Source organism: Stegostoma tigrinum, chromosome 8, assembly GCF_030684315.1.
Source record: "Stegostoma tigrinum isolate sSteTig4 chromosome 8, sSteTig4.hap1, whole genome shotgun sequence".
Lineage (NCBI taxonomy): Eukaryota > Metazoa > Chordata > Chondrichthyes > Orectolobiformes > Stegostomatidae > Stegostoma > Stegostoma tigrinum.
This window is the reverse complement of record NC_081361.1, coordinates 76,393,965-76,419,056: the sequence shown is the minus strand read 5'-3', so window position 1 is coordinate 76,419,056 and position 25,092 is coordinate 76,393,965. Positions and strand designations below refer to the sequence as shown.

At 41.3% G+C, this 25,092-nt stretch overlaps 1 protein-coding gene across 1 annotated transcript; it reads right to left on the bottom strand.

The window, feature by feature from the left end:
• Positions 1-3,444: 3,444 nt before the first annotated feature.
• Positions 3,445-23,351, bottom strand: ptger4c (prostaglandin E receptor 4 (subtype EP4) c). Its single transcript, XM_048539370.2, has 4 exons — positions 22,524-23,351; positions 17,368-17,944; positions 5,229-5,332; positions 3,445-3,738 (listed from the first exon to the last, which is right to left on the bottom strand). The coding sequence occupies exons 1-4, from the start codon at positions 23,349-23,351 to the stop codon at positions 3,445-3,447; spliced, it is 1,803 nt and encodes a 600-aa protein (XP_048395327.2).
• Positions 23,352-25,092: the final 1,741 nt, after the last annotated feature.

Genomic DNA, 25,092 nt, shown 5'->3' with positions numbered 1-25,092 from the left:
AAAGGGCACAGTGGCCAGCAATCATTTATATTTGAGGAGATATGACAAATGGAAGGCAACTGTAACACAATAGCAAAAGCAGACTGTTCTTTGTGAAAGCCTCATGAGAAATGTATAAGTCTTTCTGCCCATTTTCCATATTGTTTTGCTTGGAGCACTTGTCATTTCTGATGAAATACATTTCGTAAGGATATTTCACAAACCCCAAAGTGCCTGAATGTATTCAGTCAGAAAGTACCTGGGCTTGAGATTAATTTCCTACCATCACCTCCTCCAGGGCAATTAACAATGGGCAACACACACTGGCCTTGTCAGCATCACTCACATCCCATGAAAGTATTTTAAAAAAGCAATAATTTGTTGTGAGATCTTTCAAATGTATCATGTTATCAAGTTGTGAAAACAGTCTTGCGCTTTCTACAGAATTCCTATTAAGCATGTATTCTCTACCAAACAGGCTGTTGCCACAAGTTCATAGATTCATTGAACCAAACAGCATAAAAGTCCAGGATTCTCTAAAGGTTAACTTGCAGGTAGAGTCTGTAATTAGGAAAGCGAATGTAATGTTGTCATTTGTCTCAAGAGGGTTGGAATATAAAAGCAGCGATGTGCTTCTGAGGCTTTATAAAGCTCTAGTTAGACCCCATTCAGAGTACTGTGTCCAATTTTGGGCCCCACACCTCAGGAAGGACATACTAGCCCTCGAGCGTGTCCAGTGGAGATTCACACGGATGATCCCTGGAATGGTAGGTTTAACGTACGATGAACGGCTAAGGATCCTGGGATTGTACTCATTAGAGTTTAGAAGGTTGAGGGGCGATCTAATAGAAACTTTCAAGATAATGTATGGCTTAGAAGGGGTGGACGCTAGGAAGTTGTTTCCGTTAGGCGGGGAGACTAGGACCCGTGGGCACAGCCTTAAAATTAGAGGGAGTAAATTTAAAACAGAAATGAGATGACATTTCTTTAGCCAGAGAGTGGGGGGCTTGTGGAATTAATTGCCACAGAGTGCAGTGGAGGCCGGGACGTTGGATGCCTTCAAGGCAGAGATTGACACATTCTTGATTTCAGAAGGAATCAAGGGCTATGGGGAGAGTGCAGGGAAGTGGAGTTGAAATGCCCATCATCCATGATTTAAATGGTGGAGTGGACTTGATGGGCCGAATGGCCTTATTTCCATTCCTATGTCTTATGGTCTTATGGTCTTATATAATTGAACCACAAAGTAGGTTTGAGGGACTGAATGCTATCCTAATGTTCCTGAGGGCAGAATTTTGTGGTCTCCCACTGATGGATTTGATGGCAAGGAAGCCCATAAAATTCCATGAATAGCCTTCTCACAATCGCCCCGTACATTCTCAATCCTCAAGAATACCCTTTCTACTGCCCTCAACTGCTCGTTCTCACTCCCCCAGGTGCTCCCCTTCAAGACACCCTCAAAAACCCATCTCCCATAGCCTCATTGTATCAGAGATAATAGGAACTGCAGATGCTGGAGAATCTGAGATAACAATGTGTAGAGCTGGATGAACACAGCAGGCCAAGCAGCATCATAGGAGCAGGAAGGCTGATGTTTGTAGTAGGCCTGAAACGTTAGCCTTCCTTCTCCTAAGATGCTGCTTGGCCTGCTATGTTCATCCAGCTCTACACCTTGTTATCCCATAGCCTCATTGTTGCTTCTCATAATGAGATCCCCTACTATTACCTGGCTTAGTGTTGCTATGCTTAGGAACTAGCAGTGGTTGGATATCGAACTAGTCAAAGGAAGACAAACCACAGAGAATGAGACAAAAAGGAAAAAAAAAACAAAAAAAAAACAACTGCACCTCCCAGTCATGAACCATTTTAACACCCCCTTCCATTCCTCAGACGACATGTCCATCATGGGCCTCCTGCAGTGCCACAATGATGCCACCCGAAGGTTGCAGGAACAGCAACTCATATTCCGCTTGGGAACCCTGCAGCCCAATGGTATCAATGTGGACTTCACAAGCTTCAAAATCTCCCCTCCCCCCACTGCATCCCAAAACCAGCCCAGCTCGTCCTCGCTTCCCTAACCTGTTCTTCCTCTCACCTATCCCTTCCTCCCACCTCAAGCCGCACCTCCATTTCCTACCTACTAACCTCATCCCGCCTCCTTGACCTGTCCGTCTTCCCTGGACTGACCTATCCCCTCCCTATCTCCTCACCTATACTCTCCTCTCCACCTATCTTCTTTTCACTCCATCTTCGGTCCGCCTCCCCCTCTCTCTCTATTTATTCCAGAACCCTCTCCCCATCTCCCTCACTGAAGAAGGGTCTAGGCCCGAAACGTCAGCTTTTGTGCTCCTGAGATGCTGCTTGGCCTGCTGTGTTCATCCAGCTTCACACTTTGTTAACCTGATTCGTACTGGCACGTTTTGGCAGGAAGCAGTTTTGTTTTGGAATCTTCCAGAGTGTTTTGCCCTCTCTAGTTATTTAATGAATTGCTGAAAGTTGTGCGAAAATATTCACAGTCTATAAGAAACAAATACAAGTCACTAGAGGTTTGCAAAAGCTGTTTGCATCGATGGGTTCACTTTAGAATTCAAGCAAGAAATACAGTTCTCGGTACTTGTCATACAACCATCATCTAAGGACTTCATGATAGCCTGGTATCCATCATTGAAATGGTTATCAAATTAGCAAATGTTGATTCTTTTATTTTCTTTTTTAATTCATCCCTTATCTGTGTCTGTCTGCTATTTGTTGGTGTGTTAGTGGTGGTTTATGATCAAAGGAGATGGGGCTTAGATTGCAGATATTAATTACATTGCCTTATAGTTTATCTATGTTTTGCTGAAGATACATTCTTCATAATAAATTGTCAATTCTTTTGAGGTCATAAACTTGGCGCCTAAGATCTGTTACTTGTAAAGTCTGGTTATGAACAATTGAGCATGTTTGAGAGTCATTGAATGCTTTAATTTCACAGTATTGCAAGTTCAATGATAGTGAGGCTGGTTTGACTTGTCTTCCCTGTATTGTAACAGTGACATTGAGGAAATGGCTGTCGTCACCTGTGAGGAGCCACTGGCACTGCTGAATGGGAGATATACAATACTTGTCACTGCACAACTTGAGTGACAAATGAGCAGGCCATTGCGCTTTTGAAAGTGGGGATAATGGTGAACAAATCAGGTGAAGACCTGCAATGGTCCAGCAAGTATTAAAACATTATTGTAGTGTTCTGTAGTTTGGCATTCCAGAATGGAGAGCAATTGAACATCAGGATATTGTTGAACATGTGAAAAGGTAAAGGCCTTACTAGGCCATGGGCTGCTCTCTCACTGGAGAGATCACTGGTGGTTGTTTAAGGGTCACCACACTTCAGGCAGGGGGAGAGGTTGAAAAAATGAGTCCTACACGGTAACCTCAGGAAAATAACGACCAGATGCATCAGCACCCTAAAGACCATAGGCAGTGTCAGCTATCTGTGAAAGGGATGTTCTGGACATACTCATTCTCAAAAAGATTCACATAACTTGTACTTGATTCACATGGTCTGTTTGTTGGATTCCACATAATCCAATGAAGCTTTGGCACTGCCTTGGTGTCACCTCCTTCATTAATGTTACCATTTGTCTTGTCCCAGTTAGAATGGACACAATAGCCGTGGCAACGTCTCAACTGAAGACTGTGTACTCTTACCTTGTAAAGAAAAGAGCGCCTGAAATCTAAATGGTATCCTAAAGACGCATGAAAAGAATTTGGGCCTTGCTGTAACAAAAATTTATTCATGTTACAACAATTTTCAAGACTTCCTAAATCTACAAAAAAGTAACCATGAACCCTTTGTCTATATAGATGCTCTTTTTAAAGTTTTCATGTGTTCATCGATACAGTTGCTTCCCCTGCACTTACACTGCTGACTTTGCTGTCATGTGGCTTGGGATGACCTTGGTTATTGCCTTCTGGCTACCTGAAAACTAGGGGGTTCTGTATCTTGAAGGCCTTCTGCATAAGTGGAGGACTCTTCTGTGCAATTCATTGATGTGTTGGTGTCTCTGGTAGAGATTCTGAGTAATTGCTGCGCATACCAGGCTTGACCTGAGAGGACGCCAGAGGCTTCAGGCACTATTTCTAATCAGGTCCAAGGCACACCTGTACCTCTTGCTTACCAGCAGAAACGTGAAGGGCCTGGCAGTGATTTGTGGTGCTTTGACCCCTCCACAGCCCCTTTGTTCAAACCAAAACTGCACTAAGGCCATGGAAACGGTGATAGCATGCAGGTCAGGTCTACGCACAGCTCCTGCATTAACTGAGTGGCTTGCGACTTCTAGGTTACTATGAGTCTAAGAGCCTTACAGCATAGAAACAGTCCCTTCAGCCCACCAATATTAATGCTGACCAACAAACACCACATCGCATTAACCCCATTTACCTGCTCTTGGACCAAAGCCTGCTGCACCCTGGCATTTTAAGTGCTCATCCAGATGCTTCTTAAATGTTGAGAGAGTGCCTGCCTCTATCACTGTCTAAGGTAGCTCGTTCCATATTTCTACCATCTTCTGAGTGAAAAAAATCCTTTCTCTGATCTCCTGTAAACCACTCGCTCCGCACTTTAACCATATGTTCTCAGGTCTTAGACACGTCTGCCCGTGGGAAGAAATTCTCACAATTTACTCTGTTTATGCCTTTTATCATTTTGTATTCCTCAATTAGGTCCTCCCTCAGCCTCCTCTGTTCCAAGGAAAACAAACCCAGCCTATACAGTCTCTCCTCATAACTTTTCAACCCACACAACATCCCAGAAGAGAATAGCAATTTATTGTCACTTGTATTTATAAAAGTACAGTTAGATGTGAATAAATAGCCATAATTTGGCAATAATTTTAATTACAGAAATTATAAAAGGAAATAGTTGAGACAAGGTTAGCACTAAGTTCATCTTTTGTTCCCTCAACGACTCCTAGATTTCTGCAGTGCCTTGCGAATGCTGCTGCTGAAGCTGCCCTTGAGGCTGCCAAAGCAAGGATTTCCAGATCAGACCCATCATGCTGCCACCACTGAAGCTGAAACCAAAGCCACATTGTTACTGCCATAGCAAGGAGGGACAGATCGGACCCACCACGTCGCTGTCACTTGCTCAAGCTGTCACCATTTTGGTTTATGCCTGAAGCTGTCACATTGCCGCCATAGTCATGAGGAATGAACCAGAATTACCTGAAACCATCAATACGCTACCAGGAGATATGGACCAGACCTACTGATGATGAAGCCCTCGATAAAGCCATGGCTGCTATGGCCATGAGGAATGGACACCCAGATCCACCACATTGCCGCAGCAGGCCCCGACAGGCACCTTCCTCCACTGCAGCACAGAAAAAAAAGAAAAGTGAACTTAGATACAAAAGAAAAGATTAAGGAGCAAATAAAAAAAAGAGGAATGCTGCTGGCCAGGTGAGCACATAGGCATGAAGCCCAAACACTTCCTACCCTGCTACTGTTGCCATAGAATCATAGTGTTATCGAGTCATACAGCACGGAAACAGACCCTTTGGTCCAACCAGTCTATGCCCAAACTAAACTAGTCCCACCTGCCTGCTCCTGACCCAAAGCCCTCCAAACCTTTCCTGTTCATAAACTCATCTAAATGTCTTTTAAACCTAGTAACTGTGCTCACATCAACCACCTTCTCAGGAAGTTTATTCCACATGCAAACCACCCTATGTATAAAAAAAAATACCCTCATGCCTTTTTTAAACTTCTCTCATCTCACCTTAATGATATGACCCCTAGTCTTGAAATTCCCCGATCCTAGGGAAAACACACCTACTGTTCATCCCATTTGTACCCCTCATGATTTTATAAATTTCAATAAAGTCACATCTGAACCTCCCACATAAGACTGAAAAGAATCCCAGCCTATCCAGCCTCTCCTTATAACTAAAAGAAAAAAAACCTGTAAATTTCTTCTACACCCTCTCACCTCCTTCTGATAGTGTGGCAATCAGAACTGCACACAATATTTCATCTGTGGTCTAACGAATGTTTTATAAAGCTGGGACAAGACTTCCTTGCTCCTATATTCTATGCCCCAGCAAATGAAGGCAAGTGTCCTGTATGTGTTCTTCATCACCCTGCCGGCTTCTGCTGACACCTTCAGGGATCCAAAGACTTGTACACCAAGGTTCCTTTGTTCCTCAGTACTCCCTAGGGACCTACTATTCATTGTGTATGTCCTTTCTTATTGGACCTCCCAAAATGCATCACCTCACACTTACTAGGATTAAATTCCATCTGCCATTGCTCTGCCCAATTTACTAAGTGATCATTATTAGACTGGAGCCTAAGATCATTCCCCTCACTATCAACTACACCACCAATTTTCATGCCATCTGCAAAATTATTAATTCTACCATCTACATTCACATCCAAGTCATTAATGTACATAACAAACAACAAGGGTCCCAGCACTCACAGCTGTGGTACACTGTTGGTCACTCACACCTGATTACAAAAACAAGCATCCAGCATTACTCTTTGTCTCTTATTTGCCAGCCAGTTTTGGATCCAGTTTACCAACTTGCCTTGAATGCCATGGGCTCTTACCCCTTGGGCCAGCCTTCCAGGTGCAACTATGTTAAAGGCCTTACTGACATTCATGTAAACCATATCAACTGCACTACCTTAATCAATATACTTTGTCACCTTTTCAAAAAACATCAATTAAATTATTCATACAGGATCCCCCTTGAACAAATTCATGCTGACTATTCCTAATCAATCCTGCCTTTCCAAATATTGTTTAGTCCTGTCCTTCATAACTTTTTCCAAAAATTTCCCTATACCTGATGTCAAACTAACCAATCTGTTATTACCTGGCCTATCCCTGCTGCCTTTCTTGAACAAAGGAACCAGATTAGCCATCCTCCAGTCACCTGGCAAATCACCTGTGGTTGGTCAAGTATTGCCTCCCTTACTTCTCATAGCAGCTTGGGATATATCCCATCAGGCCTGGCGATGTGTGCACTTGTATAACTGTTAAAACATTTAGTACCATCTCTTTATTAATTTTAACATGTTCTAGAACCTCACCATCCCAACTGAGATGCCCAGCTACAATGTCTTCCTCTTCTGTGAAAACAGATGAGAAGTATTAATTTAATGCCTCTCTAATATCCACTGGCTCCATGCACAGGCTACCCCTTTGGTCTCTAATCCTGTCCCTGACAATCCTCTTACTCTTAATAAACTTATAAAAAGCCTTGAGGTTTCTCGTGATTCCATCTGTCACATGAATTTACCCTCTTTACCCTCGTAATTTCCTTTTTAAACAACCTCCTACATTCTCCGTACTTTTGACGGGCTTCCCCAGTTTTAATGTGCTGTACCTGGCACATGTATCCTTCTTTTCTTTATCAGCCTCTCAACATCCTTAGTCTCCTGGTTTCCCTGGGCCTGCTACCCTTCACTCTTAGAGGAGCATATTGGCCCTGAATACTCACCACACTACTATTAAAAGACTCCCACTTTCCAGATGTAGACTTACCTACAAGTAACTGCTCCCAGTCAATGTTTGCTAGATTCTGGCCTAACGATGTTGAAATCGGACTTCGCCCAATTTTAGACACTTAGCTTCTGCACTATTTTAATCTCTTTTCATAATGATTTTGAAACTTGCAGAGTTTTAATCACTATTCCCAAAATGCTCACCCACAGAAACTTCAATCACCTGACCGGCTTCATTCCCTAGGATTAGGTTCACACGCTGACTCATCTCTAGCAGGACTATTTATATACAGGCACAATAAGCTGTCCTGATGCATGTTACAAATTCCACCTGATCTAATTCTTTCATACTCAGGCAATCTCAGTCAATGTTAGCAAAGTAGACCTCCCTTACAACTAACACTGTTTTTCTCACAATTTTCCGTGATTTGCTTACACATATGGCTCTCTATCTCCCTGTGACTGTTGGGAGACCTGTTGCATAATCCCAGCAAGGTGATTGCCCCTTTTTTGGTTTCTAAGCTCCACCCAGATGGTCTCATTTGAAGACCTTCTACAATGTCATCCTTCATTACTGCAGTCTTGATTTTCTTTGAAAGTAATGCAATGCCTCCCCTCTCAACTTTCTCCAACCCACCCAAAACTTCGATATTCTGGAATACTGAGACCCTAGTTCTGACTTTCCTCCAACCGTGGCTCAATGAATGCAATAATATTACATTCTCATTTGCCTATCAATGCTCTATGTTCATCTAGCAGTCTTTTTCTCTTCACATATCTACAGAATATTTTGCAGTTAGTTTTTATGTTTCCAACAAGCTTATTTTCATATTCTATTTTCCCTTTCTAAATTAAACCCTTTTTCATCCTTTGCTGAATTTTAAATTTCTCCTAGTCCTCGGGTTTGCTGCTTTTTCTGGCCACTTTGGCTTTAACTATCCTTGATTTCCCTTGTTAGCAATGGTTGAGCCACCTTCCATGTTTTACTCCTACACTAGACAGGAATGTACAATTTTTGAAGTCTACCCATGTGTTAGAGTCATAGTGCAATAGCCATAGAGTCATAGAGCTTTACAGAATGGAAACAGACCCTCGATCCAACTTGATCAGACCAACCAGATATCCTATATAAATCCATTCCCCTTTGCCATCTTTTGGCCATTATCCTCCAACCCTTCCAATTCATGTACCCATCCAGATGCCATTTAAATGTTGTAATTGTACCAGTCTCTGCCACTTTCTCTGGCAGCTTATGCCATACACGCACCACCCTAAGCATGGAAAAGTTACCTTTTAGGTCCCTTTTAAATCTCACCTCTCACCTTAAACCTATGTCCTCTAGTTTTGGATTCCCCCACCCTGGGGAAAAGACCTTGTCTATTTATTCTATTTATGCCTCTTATAAATTTATTAACCTCTATGAGGTTACCCCTCAGCCTTCGACACTCCAGGAAAAATAGCCATAGCCTCATCAGCCTCTCCCTATAGCCCAAACCTTCCAAGCCTGGCAACATCCTCATAAATCTTTTCTGACCCATTTCTAGTTTCAAAGCATCCTTCCTAGAGCAGGGAGACCAGAATTGCATGCAGTAGTCCAAAAATGGCTGAACCAATGTTGTGCACAGTTTCGACATGACCTGCCACCTCCTGTACTCAATGCACTAACCAATAAAGGCAAACAGACCAAACACCTTCTTCACTATAATAAAATGTGAGGCTGGATGAACACAGCAGGCCCAGCAGCATCTCAGGAGCACAAAAGCTGACGTTTCTTCACTATCCTATCTACCTGCGACTGCACTTTCAAGGAACTTTGGTCCTGCACCCCAAGGTCTCTGTTCGACAACACTCCCCAGGACCTTACCATTAAGTGTATAAGTCCTGCCCTGATTTGCCTTCCCAAAATGCAGCACCTCACATTTATTTAAATTAAACTCCATCTGCCACTCCTCAGTCCATTGGCCCATCCGATCAAAATCCCACTGTAGTCTGTGGTAACCTTCTTTGCTGTCCACTACACCTCCAATTTTTGGTGTCATCTGCAAACTAACTACCCATACCTATGTTCATATCCAAATTATTTATATAAATGACAAAAAGCATAGAAGCCAGCATCAATCCTTGTGACACACCAGTCTGAAAAGCAATCCTCCATCACCACCCTCTGTCTTCTACCTCTGAGCTAGTTCTGTATTCAAAAAGCTAGTTCTTCCTGTATTTTGTGCAATCTAACTTTACTAAATAGTTTATCATGTATTTTAAATGTCTGCCATTACTTATCCACCATCAGCTCCTTCAATATCTTGCCAGATTCTAGCCAATGCATGGCTCACACCATCAAAGTTAGCTTTCTTTAAGTTCAGGACCCTCATTTTAGATCTAATTGTGTCACTCTTCATCTTAATGAAGAAGTCTACCATATTATGATCACTCTTCCCCAAAGGATCTCGCACTACACTGTTGCTAATTAATTCTCTCAGTCTAGGATATCTTGCCATCTAGTTGGTTCTTCGACATATTGGTTGAGAAAATCATCCCTCGTACATTCCAGGAAATCCTCCTCCATCACATTGATACCAGTTTGGTTAGTCCAATCAATATGTAGATCGAAGTCACCCATAATAACTACTGTACCTTTACTGTACGGATCACTAATTTCCTGCCTGAAACAGACCCCAACATCACAACTACTGCAAATGTAACAACAATAAATTATTCACTCAATCAATCAAGTTTTGAATGGTGAGACAGGACTTACACTGGTGAATGGTGAGAGGCCTATTGGCATGTACTAGTGTGCCATCAGTATCTAATCTTGCTTCATTTATTTGCAGCTTCCTATTCTCCCCCACACTGGTTAGATAGTAGATGATGTCAAATCCTGATATGAAAATCAGAGTGGTGATCTGTCAACTCCAGTTCGCCATGTCTTCCTCCAGGCCTGCAGCTTGAACAGCAGTCACCAACATCTCAGGATATGTTGATGAGCAGCGACCACACCGCATCTGCAGTTCCCATTATCTCTGACCACACCCCATTGTTTGTTTGTTCTTCTTTGCTTTTGCAGTTGCTGAATAAATGTGAATTGTTTCCTACCGTTTGAAGGCCTTCTAGTTTATTATGCTCCCACATTGAAAAATAGAAGATGCTAGGCTACACTGGGCATTGGGGAAAGCATAGCATTCCCTTACATGGGGTTTTAACATGGAATTATGTGACAAATTGGTAACCTGTGAAGCTTGGTTCTGAAAGAGCAATAAAACACAAATATGCATTTGTGTTTGAAATGAAGTGACAGCTGTGCCATCTATATGCCCTCAAAAGCATTTCCTTTGGGTTCCCATCACACTATATGCAGTGAGAAGGGCAACTCCTGGCTGGCTGAGGTTGATTTGGTGCATGGCTAGGCTTTAAAAATCGTGAATAAAATGAGATGTCCAAGCGGTGGTGAGTATTTCCAAAGCCATCAGAGGGAAGGTAAGCTGAGAGGGGTACAGTCCATAGGAAGCTACTGTGAGAGGGGCACCACAGTGGTATAACTCATAGATAATGAGGCAAGTTTCACAGAAAAAAATGAGAAATCTCACTGGGACTCATGAAGAGAAGCCCTTTATCAAACGTTTGAAATTTAATATGGTCAATTTCTGGTAGAATTCAGCCTTATACTTGTATTCCCTTAAAAAAAGATTAAAAGGTAATGAATTGAAGATTTTAAAGTGACTATAAGGCTTTTGGAAGCAATGGGAAAATCTACTTTGTCTAGTGGGGGAATCCAGAAAATGGGGCCATAACTTTTCAACTGGACCCAGCTATTCAGATAAATGTCGGGAAGCATATTTTCACACAATGTGACGTCGGAACCTGGAACACTCACTTCAAATTCTGTTGAGGATTGGTTAGTTCAAAATTTTAAAACTGACATTGATAAATTTTTGTTAAATACGGATGCTGAGAATTGCAGATCTGCAGTTTCAGTGTATAAATTGAAACCACAAGTGACTTAAATCCATTGAGGTGATAGGAGCAGGAACGCTGATGTGAGTACTGCATGATTGGTGTTTTTGGGCATAATATAAAATGGAAAAACATTGCAAAGACTGAGCTGAATGGCAGAATGGACTTGAGTAGTTGGATGAGCAATGAACAAAGAATGGTTCTATTTGGAACAAATTTATTAGATTTCACAGTTTCCTTTTGGTTCTCTTTATTCTTCAATGAAAGGAATATTTTTCCAGGTTAACTGCCAACCATTACAGTATGATATAGACTGTGAAATTAAATATATTTTAGGATCATTTACTTTAGGTTTGAGCTTTTGGTTTTCGAATCAGTAATGTAGGGGTTCTCTTTGTGTGGAAGAGATGATAATTAAATTGTAAGTACTTTTGTTGTTATGGTGATTTCTTTCATACATTTGTAGAGGCCTTTAGAATTAATTATACTTTGTGCACCACCACTGATGGGTTTTTTGTTTACACTCAATTGTTTTGTAACCCTGTAAAATAAATAGGGCCTCAAGTTTTGTTAGAGATTTCTGGAGTTTCTTTTTAAGCTTAAAGAAAAAGTTTAGAGAGATTTAATTTTATTTTGCGTTTTGGGCAGTCTTGTGGGGTCCTTGAGTGAAGCTGGCTGCATCGACCAGTGTTCCTGAGGAGGGATGTTTATTGTGAACTTGGTTATTTTAGAATGAAGGGTAAACATTTGTCCCAGACCAAGAAATGCTAATAAAATCCCGGACAGATAACTTAAAATGAGTACATTCAAACTCAGATGTATAATAGCTACAGGAAGAAGCTATCTGCAGTTTCAGTGTATAAATTGAAGCCACAAGTGACTTAAATCCATTGAGGTGATAGGAACAGGAACTCTGGTGTGAGTACTGCATGACTGGTGTTTTTAGGCATAATATAAGGTGAGTTTTTCAGTAGTATACAAGAGTTACTGTTTTCTTTTCAATTTATAAAGAAGCATTTTGAGGAATAACATATTCTTACAGTGTGTTTAAAATCATTGAATTTGTTATAAATAGGTAGTTTGGTTTATTCTATTTCATTTTTATATCTTTTGTTAATAAACTTCTGTTTTGCTGATAAAGCAAAATCTGCAGCATTGCTCAATTTTTTAGCAACAGACCCTTTTGAAAAAATAAAAACAAATCAAAGTATGATCTATCTATCCAGATTTCAGTCTGTAATCTGAATTGTCAAGTAATAATGTCAGTTAGAATCGTACCAACATTTATGGATTTCTTAATTTGTAAATCTTTTTTATTGAACATAAAAATATTTTACACAATTTATTCATCTGAGAGAAAGTCTTTAAATAAAGAAAACAATTCAGTGAAATATATGTGCAGCCTCTTCCAGCATGCAATGTTGTTGTAAATGGAAATCCAACATATTTGACACAAGAATCACCTTTACAATTGAATACTTGGTAATGAGAGAAATTGCTGCAGCTTGATCCTAAGTCACAGGTAAACATTAGACACTACATGATAATAAATTAAAAATATGCGCTCTCTCTGCAGAGTCAATAACATGTAGTGGAACTTGAACATACTGTATTGGTCATGGCAGGCTTCACCAATAAATTCTCACAAGCCAACCAATAGTGAAGGGTGGGCTTTAGGTCCTCTTATGAAGATGTGGGGGTTAAATTCCAGACAATTCAGTGAACAGATCATAGATACAGGTTCAATTTTTGTTTAGATAGCATCAATGACATTGAGTTGGGCAAAGCATTAGCTACTAGGATTCTGCTTCGTGATGACGGTTTGGTACATTCTGCTGAATATAGATTGCATAAGCAGCTGTGTGCCAAAGACAAAGCTCAACACTGGTGACTCCTGAGCTAGAATAGATTGCCAATTTATCAATTTGACTTAATGTGCATCTTCCACTTGCATGGAGAACCATATAGCAGCTGATGGCCATGGAACTTCATGAACAGTCAACACTGTCAGGAGTGTCAGGGATAAAATTTGGGGAAAAAGAAACGAAAGAACTGTGAATGCTGAAAATCAGAAACAAAAATGGAGATTGCTGGAACAACTCGGCAGGATTGGCAGCATCTCGTAGAATCCCTGGAAACAGGCTATTTGTCTCCAAACCTCTGAAGAGCATCCCACTCAGACTCACCACCTGCCCCTGTAACCCTGCATTTACTAATACACCTAGCTTACACATCCCTGGGCACTATGAGCAATTTAACATGGCTAATCCACCTATCGTGCTCATGTTTAGACTGTAAGAGGAACTGTGACACCCAGAGGAAACCTACACAGACACAGGGAGAACATGCAAACTCTAAACTGAGAGTCACCCGAAGCTGGAATTGAAACCGGGCCCCTCGCATTCAGGTAGTACTGCTAACCACGAGACACCTTGCCACCCCAAAATCATTTTGAACAGTTTTGAAGAAGGGTCACCAGGGGTGAAATGTTAACTCTGGTTTCTCTCCACAGATGCTGCCAGGCCTGCTGAGTTTTTCCAGCAATTTCTATTTTGGGGTTTATAAAATTTTAGAGATTTTTTTTATAATTCAATGGTCATATCCAATCAAGACATTTTTGCTGCCAGTCTTGTTGGTCACTTAAAGCATAACATTGAATGAGCCTTGGTAGTGAATCATGCTTCTAGTTCTCAATCATAATCTGACCTGTTTGAAGATTAGAGAGAAAAGGATGGAAAACATTGCAAATAACTTTCCACAAAAACAGATTGTTTTTATCCACACTGTTAGGGATCAGGTGCAATTCTAAAGGAAATTCCACAATCACTACATCTTCACACTGTCTAGTGCCAGCCTCTAAATTGACTGGATAGATAGTATCTGACTGCTGGACCATGGCCAGTTTTTGTTAAGGTCCACATAGTATTTCATTACTAATCAATCATAGAATCCCTATAGCGTGGTAGCAGGTCATTTCACCCACTGAGTCCACACTAACCCTCTGAAGAGCATCCTACCCCCTTAACCTATCACTGTAATCCTATGTTTCCCATTCTTAATCCTCCTGGCCTGCACACTCCCTGGACACTAGGGCAATTTAGCATGACCAATCCACCTAACCTGAACATCTTTGGACTGTAGGAGGAAACTGGAGCAGCTAGCAGAAACCCATAAAGACATGGGGACAACATGCAATCTCCACACAGGCAGTTGCCCAAAGGTGGAATCAAACCTAGGTTCCTGACACTGTGATGCAGCAGTGCTAACCACAGAGCCATAATGCCAACCTTAATGCCAGTCTCTATTATGGGTTGGATAGTTTGACATATCAACAGTGAATATATTTCAGAAATAATCAGGAAAAGTATGAATACTGGAAATGCTAGAATTCTGAAACCAAAATAGAACTAATTAAAAACATATATTAAGCTTGTCACCTGTGTGGAAAGAGCAATGATATCGACCCATATCTAAAACTGAAGTGTTAACACTTTTGTTCTCTCAAGAGAGACCTGGTATGTGTTCCCAGCATTTTTTGTTGTTATTTCAAAGATACTTCCCTGGTTGTGAAATGCTTTGAAACATCTTGTTAATGTAATAAGGCATAAAATTTACCAATTGTTCTGGGCTATTCTCTGGTTAAATCTGGATAGAATTCATAAGCTGATGTAATGACAGTGAGATATCAGTTTCTGATAAAGCATTAATAATAATTAACAGACCACTGTGACTCCAGTCTTTGGTGGGACATTATTTTTCACTCTGGTGCCAGTGAACTGATTGGTAGTCATATTCTAGTATAGGGCAAACTATGACAGCTAAGGTCTGGAAAGTTGTTAGATAATGTGTATTTAAATTCTGTATGGTTTAGGTAACAACATTACTAACTATTCCCTTTTCCTTAGTTTTGTCTGTTGCACTTGTGATTAATGTTGGAGAATTTTTAAAAGTTTCACTGACTGTGAGAGCACTGTAGCTCCTCGTTTCAGGGAGCGTCCAACATTAAATGCCAATCCGGCTCATATCTTGGCAGTGTTGGATTTTCCCTGGGACTGAGAATCCTGGAGATGGAGATCCCATTCATAGAGGTGTGCTGGTCTCTACAAGAGCTGCTGGCCAATCAAAGGACAGCAGACCATAACTGCTCAGCGGTGCCATTGGGTAGGTGGTCACTGATGATGTTAGCACACTCATCTAATGCCTATGATTACCAGCGGACCCAGAACTCAGGAATACAAGTGAATAATGGTAGGTGGGGAACTGTTGAAGAAGAGTCTAGCAGTAGAGGGCTCCCTTCCCAACTGCCCATCCCCCAAGCAGGCACTGACTGCCTTTGGTTGAAAGATCGCCACCCTTCCCAAGGACCGATCCCCTGGAAACCCATAAGCGACCCTGACAGGAATGGTTATTGGGCTCTCACATAGTCAGACCCATACTCAACATTGGTTAAAAATCATTAATTAATCATCTACTTTCGGGCACAATTGACAGCAGAGCAGAAAGGCTGTTCATGAGCCTTTCCAAATTGGCTAAATTAGAACAGAGACGGGTAGATTCTGGGTCACTACCCAGCATTCTCCACCAAACATGCCACATGGAGAACATCAAATTCCACCCTTAAAATCAAATTTTTGAAACTGAGATGATTATGTAGCTGGTTTTGAATTTTAGGCAGTGGCCCTCAAAAGAAGGAAACTTTATTTTATTTATTCACTCATGGGATGGCATTTATTGCCTGTCCTTGGTTGCCCTTGAGAATTTGGTGGTGACTTACTTTCTTGAGCTGCTGCAGTCCATGTACTGCAGGTTGACCTACAATGTTTTTAGGGAGAGAATTTCAAGACTTTGACTCAGCAACAGTGAAGGACCAGCAATATATTTCCAAGGTAGGATGGTGAGTGAAGTGGAAGGGACCTTGCAAGTGGTGCTGAGTCTAAATAACAATGGGCTGCTGAGTCAAGTGGAAGTCAAGCAGGATCTATTTGAATTGGATCTCCTGGTCAGCAAAAAGGTGAATGTATGGGGACAACAAGTGCAATCATGTATGAGGAATCTTCAGGTAGCAATGGCGCCAAATATTAATGTGGGATCCAAAGCTGCACTATTGATCTTCCTGGCTCACAAAATGATATCAAACTTAATTTGGCTGGATCTCTGTTCCATCTTAGTTTATGGAAAATGTGCAATATGGTGGCTGACAGCAGCGGGGACCCAGGTTCAATGCCAGCCTTGGGCGACTGTCTGTGTGGAGTTTGCACATTCTCCCTGTATCTGTGTGGGTTTCCTCTGGGTGCTCCAGTTTCCTCCCACAGTTCGAAGATCTGGGGGTTAGCTGGATTGACAATGCTGAGTTGCCCATAGCGTCCAAGAATGTGTAAGCTATGTGGGTTGGCCATGGGAAATGCAGGGTTACAGGAACAGGGTTGGAGGGTAGGTCGAGGAGGGATGCTCCTTAGAGGGTTGGTATGAACTCGATGGGTTGAATGGTCTGTTTCCACACTGTAGGGATTCTATGATTTCCAAACTATGATGACTAACATAGGATCCAGTTAATATACATTTTTTCAGTGTCTGATAAGCCTTGTGCAAACATTTAGCAGCTGGGTTTTCAAAGGTAACATGGAGTAAAGCTACTGACCCCATTCTGAGGACAGTATCAACCCGTTAATGTCAAGTGATTTAAGTTAAGGTCTACAACTCGTCACGTGAATGACTGAAGTGGGTTTTTTTTACTATTATTTTAACATGAATTGAGATGCCTTAATCTTCCCTCAGTGTTCAAAACTTCAGTTAAAATTGTGACAAGAGTTACTGTGCCAAAATGAGATTGCTGCTCGACATGTTCAAAATTTATAAATTAGTCTCAAACACATTAGAAAAGTAATCTTTCCTGTCAAATACTTCTCTCTGATATGCACAATGAAGGTGTACTTAAAGTACAATTCAAAATGTCAAAAGTTCTCCTCTCCTGGCTCAGAGCAGCATTATTTTGTACACTGACATCTGGTATCATAGTTTTCTTTAGTATTGTGCATAGAATAGCATTAGACTGTGGAGGGCTTTCAGAATGAGTCTTAGTGATGCCAGTGTGATTCTCATTAGGGATACTGAAGGGGTGAGCTACGGCCTCCCACAGTTGCTGGTTCGTGAAGTCTGTGAATGAATGAGTCAAGTCAGCAGTTCTGTGGCAGGCTTTCACTTGCAACATTTTGTTTTCATCTTTTATTTGTAGTGAGGCATAGCTGGTGGCAATGCTGTTGGTGCTTGAAAGTGGTGTCTGCTGGCCACTGGCCCAACCCACCCTGCGTGATTGGCCATCCCTCGCAGCACCCACCGTTCGTTTCAGCCGCTCACACCCCATGGTAAGAAGCTTTTTCCGGCAGAGGATATACACCCAGGGATCAAGGATTGGATTGAACGAAGCGAAACGAATGGCTAGAAGATCGCCGCGGTAATCTAGCTTCTCACCTGCCAGGAGCTGTGCAGGGCCATACAGCTGATTCACAAAAATGCGGATCTGAATAAACAAAAAGATATTAATTTAAGTACTTCATCTCACAACCTTGTAGAGGTCAAATCAGCAAAAGCAATTTCCATTCTCCTTTGTCAAGTTATGTTCTTTTTTTCAAAATCTTTCCATGATGGAAAGTCTTGGACCCGAAACCTTGTGTAGACCTCTCCATAGATGCTGCTTAACTTCCTGTTTTTAATCATTGTATCTCCTGTTATCAAGAGTATGGAAAAATTACCACTGACCAGAAACTGAACTGGACCAGCCATATAAACACCATGGTGGCATTGGGAACCCTGTGGCGAGTAACTCACCTCTCGACTCCCCAAAATCTGTCCATTATCTACAAGGTACAAGTCAGTGTTGTAGTCGGACTAAGTCCACACCTCTCTAGTTGGTAGTTTTCATTTTGTCTTCAAGTGTAGGGATCCACAGGCCCAGCGTGGTCTTCCGCGGTAGAGGAATATTATTGCTGGTCTAATTAGAAGAGAACTGTGTGTTGGACAAGAAGTAGCATATTGCATTTTAGCAACTGGTTACAGGTTACAATGATGTGATTGTTACAGGGACTATGAGAAGGATCTGCATGTTAAATATTATTCCTTTGAGATCCTGATTTGTTCTGCCAACATGTTGATATGAAATCATTACAGTAGGTGGTGTTAACTCCTCAATATTAAATTGTTCAGGCCCGTACATTCTTAAGCATCAAGGAGGAACACGATGAAGTCCTCTCTGCTTGCATCAATGAACAGGTCTCCAATAGCACTCAAAAACTACATACCATTCAGGACAAAGCAGCATGATTGATTAACACCCATCCATTACTTTAAATGTTCACTCCTTCCACCACTGACGCATAGTGGCAGCAGTGTGGATCATATAAAAGATGCACTGCTGCAATGTGTCAAGTCTGCCTCAACAGCACTTACTAAACCCAAGACGTCCACTACTTAGAAGGCCAAGGGCAGCAGACATATGGGACCACCACTACTGATGTTGAAATATATTCCTGTTTCCTCATTGCTATTGGATCAAAATCCAGGAACTCCCTTCTTAATAGTCCTGTAGGTGTACCTTTATTAGACAGACTGCAGTGCTTCAGGAAGGTAGCTCATCAAGGAATTAGTGAAGGGCAACAAATATTCTGCCAAAGTCACTAATATCCCATGAACGAATAAGAGGTTTCTTTTCTGATTTTATTTTCAATATAAAATGTGATTGATTACCCCAACATAAACCTACTATTTTGATGCTAATAGTACGATAAATTTGACCTGAAAACATAAAAGTGTTACAAACATATTGCTGTTTCATTAGCATCTATAATGATAAAAAAACTTAATATTTCAAATGCAAGTTCTATTAGGTTAAATTTTAGAAGCAGACAGTGTACATTTAGAAATTTGTGATGCCACATGTATTTTCCAATATGCACAGCAATGAGCACGGTTCTGATAGTAGCGAGAGATCTCACTTTTTTTTTGCAATCAAATATTAACATTTCCTTACAGATGTTAATAAATTGCCATGAACTTGTAACATGGATTTTCAGCATTTGTAATTTCCTTGCTTTTGTACAGCATGCAATATTTGGCATTTCACCTTTGAAGTTTAAAGTGTTTTTAATAAAATGATTGCTTATTAGTTTGGCAATACAATTATTTTATAATTTCAATCTGCTGTTTCTATAAAGGTCAAGTAGTTATGGAAAAGGTCAAGACACAATGAAAGATAGACAAGCTCGACTAAGGTATATCAATTTCAGTGAGGTAAAAAAGATATCTAGGACAACTGGATTGAAATCAAAGGATAAGTGAGCAGTGACAATTCTTCACAGAAGTGATAGCTTGGACACGGACTGGAAACACAAGGGGGAAAGGAATGGAATCCATAGCTAGAGGTTCCTGATTTACCAAAGGTAGGGACGTAACGATACAGAAAAAGAAAGTTATGGTAAATGTGAAGCTCATCACAGGAGAGAAATAAACTGAATTAGGAAAATACAGGTGAACTGAAAATAGAAATAAGACAAACAAATGTATTGTGAATAAAAAATAATATTTGTCACTTGCAGGGAGTTTGGTGACTGAAGCATAAAGCATAATTTGCAAAGGAACCAAGAGGGAAGCAAAATGTATACAGCAGCTTGTTGGATTTGAAATGCACTGTCTGAAAGGATGATGGAAGCAGATACAATAGTAACTTTCAAAACAGGAGTTTGAATGGAAAATTATGCAGGTTTATGGAGAAAGAGCAACGAACTATGAGCAGTTCGGTAGCTCTTTCAAAACGCTAACGCATAAAATGGACTAGATGGCCTGTTTCAGTTCTGATTAGTTCTATGTTTCTTAGATTAGTGAATAGCATGAAAAGAAACGTTATTTTTAAACTAACTTACAAAATGTCAAAATATATTTAAATATGGGCGAGGCCGATTATAGACAAAAATGAAATTTTCTTGTGGAGGCAGAATACTAGACTAAGATACTGAATGAATATCTGGCATTGCTTTTGCAGGAAAGAAAGAATACTGCTAATGTCACATTAAAGGAGAAGGTAACAGACCCGTTGGATAGGATAAAAACTAAAATGCGATACTAAAAGGTTGGCTGTACTCAACTGGCCTGAAAGGAATGCATCCCTGGATGCAGAGGAAAGTAGGGGAAAAATAGCGAAGCTCTGGCTACAATCTTTCAATCCTCTTTAGACTTGGGAGTGGTACCAGAGGACTAAAGCATTATAAATATTAGGACCCTGTTCAAGAAAGGGAGAGGGGTCAATCAGGTCATAAATCAGTCTAACATCAGCTGTACAGAAATCTGGGAAAATGTTAATGGTCATTTGGAAAAACTGAGTTTACAAATCTAGGCTGGCTGTCCTTAATTAAAAGCAAGTTGTGCTTGACTAACTTGTTTGCATTTTTAAATGAAGCCATGCAAGATGGTTGAAATGGGTATTGCAGCTGATGTCATATATATTCTCAAACAGGGTTTGAATCTGAATAAGACAGATGAAATTCAAATCAGAGATCTCTGACGTGATGAGTTTTTTGAGGAAAAAAATGTAAATTCTATGGCACTGTTATGAAGTGAGTACAGGAACAGACAACCTATCCAGAAATCCAATAACGGCAGTCCAGGTTGATAAGGCTGTTTAATAAACAAATGAAATCGTAGCTTTCATAAATTGAATATAAAAGTAAGACTTTAGAAATTTATACACCATTGGCACAGCTTCAGCTGGAGGATTGTATCAACTCTGAGAATGACACTTTTGGACAAGTGGAGATTATGTGATGGAGAATTATAAAAATGGTGTAAGGGAACAGTGGCTTATCCACAAGCACAATCAGAATCAACCATGCCTCCCATTTAACTAATCACACTCAAAACCTACTGTGTTTATTTACACAGTCATATTTGGTATTGACTGTAACTTCAACAAACAGAATTTAGCACTGTCAACAACCTTCAGATATCTGAAAAATTCCCTTTTTCAGGTGGTATGTGTACAAGTCATAGCTTCACCATACATTTTGATGCATTGTATAAATAAGGCTGTAAGAACTATAATTTTAACTGATATTTTTTCTCAAAATTTACATCATAAAATGGGTAGCACCTCGAATCATGGCTGAAAGCCGGTTTCCAGATGTGAAATAATCTGATAGGTGATGTTTCTATTTAAATTCATATAGAGCAGCTTTTCAGCAGTAACACTACAAATAAGTGCATTGAATTTTTTGGGTTGCAATATTACAAATTATATGCATTTTAAAAAATTAATTCACGAGATAAAGGTGTCACTGGCTAGTTCAGCAACTGTTGCCCATCCTTCATTGCTCAAAGGGCAGTTAAGTGTCAGTCACTTTGGAGTGGGTCTGGAGGCCAGACTGGATAAGGATGACTGTTTCCTTCCCTAAAGGATATCAGTAAACCAGATGACAATTGGCAATAAATTCACAGTCATTATCAGACTTCTAATTCCAGATTTTTTTTTTCCAAATTCAAATTCCACTATGTGCTGTGGTGGGATTTGAACCTAGGTTCGTTACGTGGCCTCTGGATTAACCGTCTAATCATAATACCGTTAGACCTTCCCTGTGTACAATAATATAACGGAGTTTTAAACAGATGAATCTTTCACTTTTAAGAATTGAGACTAACGGATGCCCTGTGAAGTGAAATGCGACAAGGCATTCACATGGTTAAAATATAAAGCGGAGAATTTTCAATAAAAGTATCTGATCTTGCATTGGCGTGGTAATTAAAAGTAGAAACCAAAAGAACTGCGGATGCTGTAAATCCGGAATAAAAACAAAGTTGCTGGAAAAGCTCAGCTGGTCTGGCAGCATCTGTGGAGGAGAAAACAGAGTTAACGTTTCGGGTCCGGTGATCCTTCCTAAGAATTAAACATGTAATTAAAAGTAGACGCAGTTTCTCAGTGGGTCATGCAGCTATTGGTCAAGCGCAAACATTTCCATGATAAGTTTAGCTACCTATATTGGGATTGATGACTAGGGAGAAACTCACTGTCTGTCTCCGTGCAAAAAAAAGTGTTTTGGATGCCCCTCGTCACTTACCACCAGAGGGATGGAGCACACCAGGAAGACGATGGTCATAAGAACCAGGAGCCAAAACATTTGCATCTCGGCGGCGGAATCGGCCAGATTGGGGAAGCGGCGGCTCCTGGAGCCTCCGGTAGCAGCGGCGTCCCTCCTCCCCATGGCTCTCTTCCTCATGCTGATGAGGGTGACACAGACCGACAAGTTGCACAGGACAGTCACCAGGATCAGGAAGGCGCTGAAGCCTCCATAGATGTAGGTGTAGGAGGCGGCTACTGTGCTGTCGGATCTCCAGTCCAGGAAGCACCAGGTCCCAGGGAAGTGCCGGACGTTGCTGCCCAAGCCGAAGAAGGGCAGGATGCAGAAGACCAGGTTGAGCAGGTAGACTCCCAGCAGGGTCAGCCTGGCCAGAGCCTTGTCGATGTATTGGCTGTAGAAGAAGGCGTGGTTGATGGCCAGGTAGCGCTCGATGGACATGGTGCACAGGATGGTCATGCCGGCTGAGCCGAAGAACAGCATGGAGAAGGAGAAGAAGTGGCAGAGCGGCTGCCCGCCTGGCCATTGCTGGGTTAAGTAGGTGGCTATTACCACTGGGCTGGTACAGCAGGTGCCCAGTAAATCAGTCACTGCCAGCCCGCACACCAACGTGTAGAAAGTGGTCTCTTTCTGTTCTTTCTTGGAGACACACAGCACCACGATGGCAATGAGATTTCCCACCACCCCGATGGTGAACATACTGGCTGAAGGCACTACCTGGCTAGACTTGATGTTTAAAGACATGGTCGAGCCGTTGATCGAAGTGTTACTGACTTCCTCCCAGCTCGCCTGGCTCACAGACTCAACCATCGTCCTGGTCAGCATCCTCCAGGGTAGGGTGTAGCTGACACCGGCTTCATCACGGACACAGAGAGGGGGCAAACACGCGGGTGAAAGCAGCAGATCTCAGACAAATCTGCGCGCTGCACGGGTCTTTTCCCCTCTCCCTGGGTCTGTGCTACAGCGACATCCGGCTCTGCTCGCTGCTGTTCTGAGTCTCTTCCCAACGCGCTCTCTTTTTAAAATCTGAAACTGCCTCCTGCAGGTGACACAAGCGGAGATCTCAGACGTCACCGCCTCGGACGTTAACAACAGCAACTTGACAGCGGTAACACGGCGGTGAAATCTGCCGGGAGCTCTCTCCGCCTGCACACACTTGTATTTCCATATTCCAACCAGGAGGAACGTCCGGACAATCACGACATGGAAACGCACGCTCCCAGAAGTTGAAGTCTATGGAGCAGGCAAGTTTAAAGGGAAGCTGGACAAGTGCGGGATTGTAAAAACGGAATCAAAAGGTTTTGCTGATAACGTGTGATGAAGAGGGATGGCGAAGAGGCAATTGGTTTGGCAGAGTGGCCTATTTGGAACCAAAGTTTCAGTATAATCCTATGACTTCATATTTATTAATTGGATTTAAAATAAATAACTTTAAATACCCATTGATGATTGTTTTCTAGATTTGAGTTCGAAGGCCATCAGATATTGCTCTGAAACTCCTATTTCTTTCCTTTTAACATTGACTTTTCTTTTGCTGCACTATATATTTGGACACCTCAAAACTGCTCCACCATTCAATTAGAGCATGACTTTTTTTTAATCTCAACATCATTTACACATGCTATCCCCATATCTCTTGATACTTTTTAATATTTGGAAATATATAGAACTCGCTCTTGAGCGTACTCAATGACTGAATCTTCACAGCTGCCTGAAATAGACAATTCCAAAGATTCTCCACCCTTTGAATGAATAAATTCCTCCTCATCTTTGTCATTAAATGACCTACCTACAGTTCAAAAATTGCCCATCCTGGTTCCAAATCCCAAACCATCCACCCTGTTAGGATTTATAGAATGAAACCACCTCTCATTCTTCTAAACTGTAGAGAGTACAAGCCCAGTTATCTCAACAGCTCCTTAGAAAGCAATCCCTCAATTCCAGAAATCTGTCTAATGAATCTTTTGTTACACTCCCTCTAGGGCATTTGTTTTTTTTCACTATTTGTTTGTGGGATGTGTCTATATTGGCTAGCTAGCATTTATTGGCTGTCCCTAATTGCCCAAAGGGTTAAGAGTCAACTATAATACTGTAGATCTGAAGATATGTGTGGACCTGACCAGGCGCTCGTGGCAGATTTGCTTCTCTGAAAGACACTAGCAAACTAGATGGGTTTCTATGACAATCAAAATTAGTTACATGGTCACCATTGGTGCTCACTTTATCATTTGAGATGTTTTAAAATTTCACCATCTGCCATGGTAGGATTTGATCCCATGTCCCAGAATATTAGTCTGAGGCTATGGATTACCAGGCCAGTGCCAAAACCACTAGGCAACTGCTTCTTCCCAAAAGGAAAAAAACTTTTCAGTTAATAGACCAATTGTGCCACAAAGACTGAAATCCCCTTCTGTAAATGGGGTAACCAAAACCTGATACAATACTGTTTCACCAAGGCTCTACGTTATTGCTGCAATGAATTGAATTTGAATGATCTATTGTCCCTTGCATTTTACGGGGAATAATACAGTAAAATGCAATAAAAGAAGTT

What these genes read in the sequence shown, in the direction of transcription:
- ptger4c (XM_048539370.2), bottom strand. Translation starts at nt 23,351, where the DNA reads ATGGTTGAGTCTGTGAGCCAGGCGAGCTGGGAGGAAGTCAGTAACACT. An exon ending in AACTTTTGACATTTTGAATT is followed by an intron (nt 5,333 to 17,367) that starts GTACTTTAAGTA and finishes TCTGTGCTGCAG; the next exon opens with TGGAGGAAGGTGCCTGTCGG. An exon ending in TATCGAGGGCTTCATCATCA is followed by an intron (nt 3,739 to 5,228) that starts GTAGGTCTGGTC and finishes TTTTTGTTACAG; the next exon opens with CAAGGCCCAAATTCTTTTCA.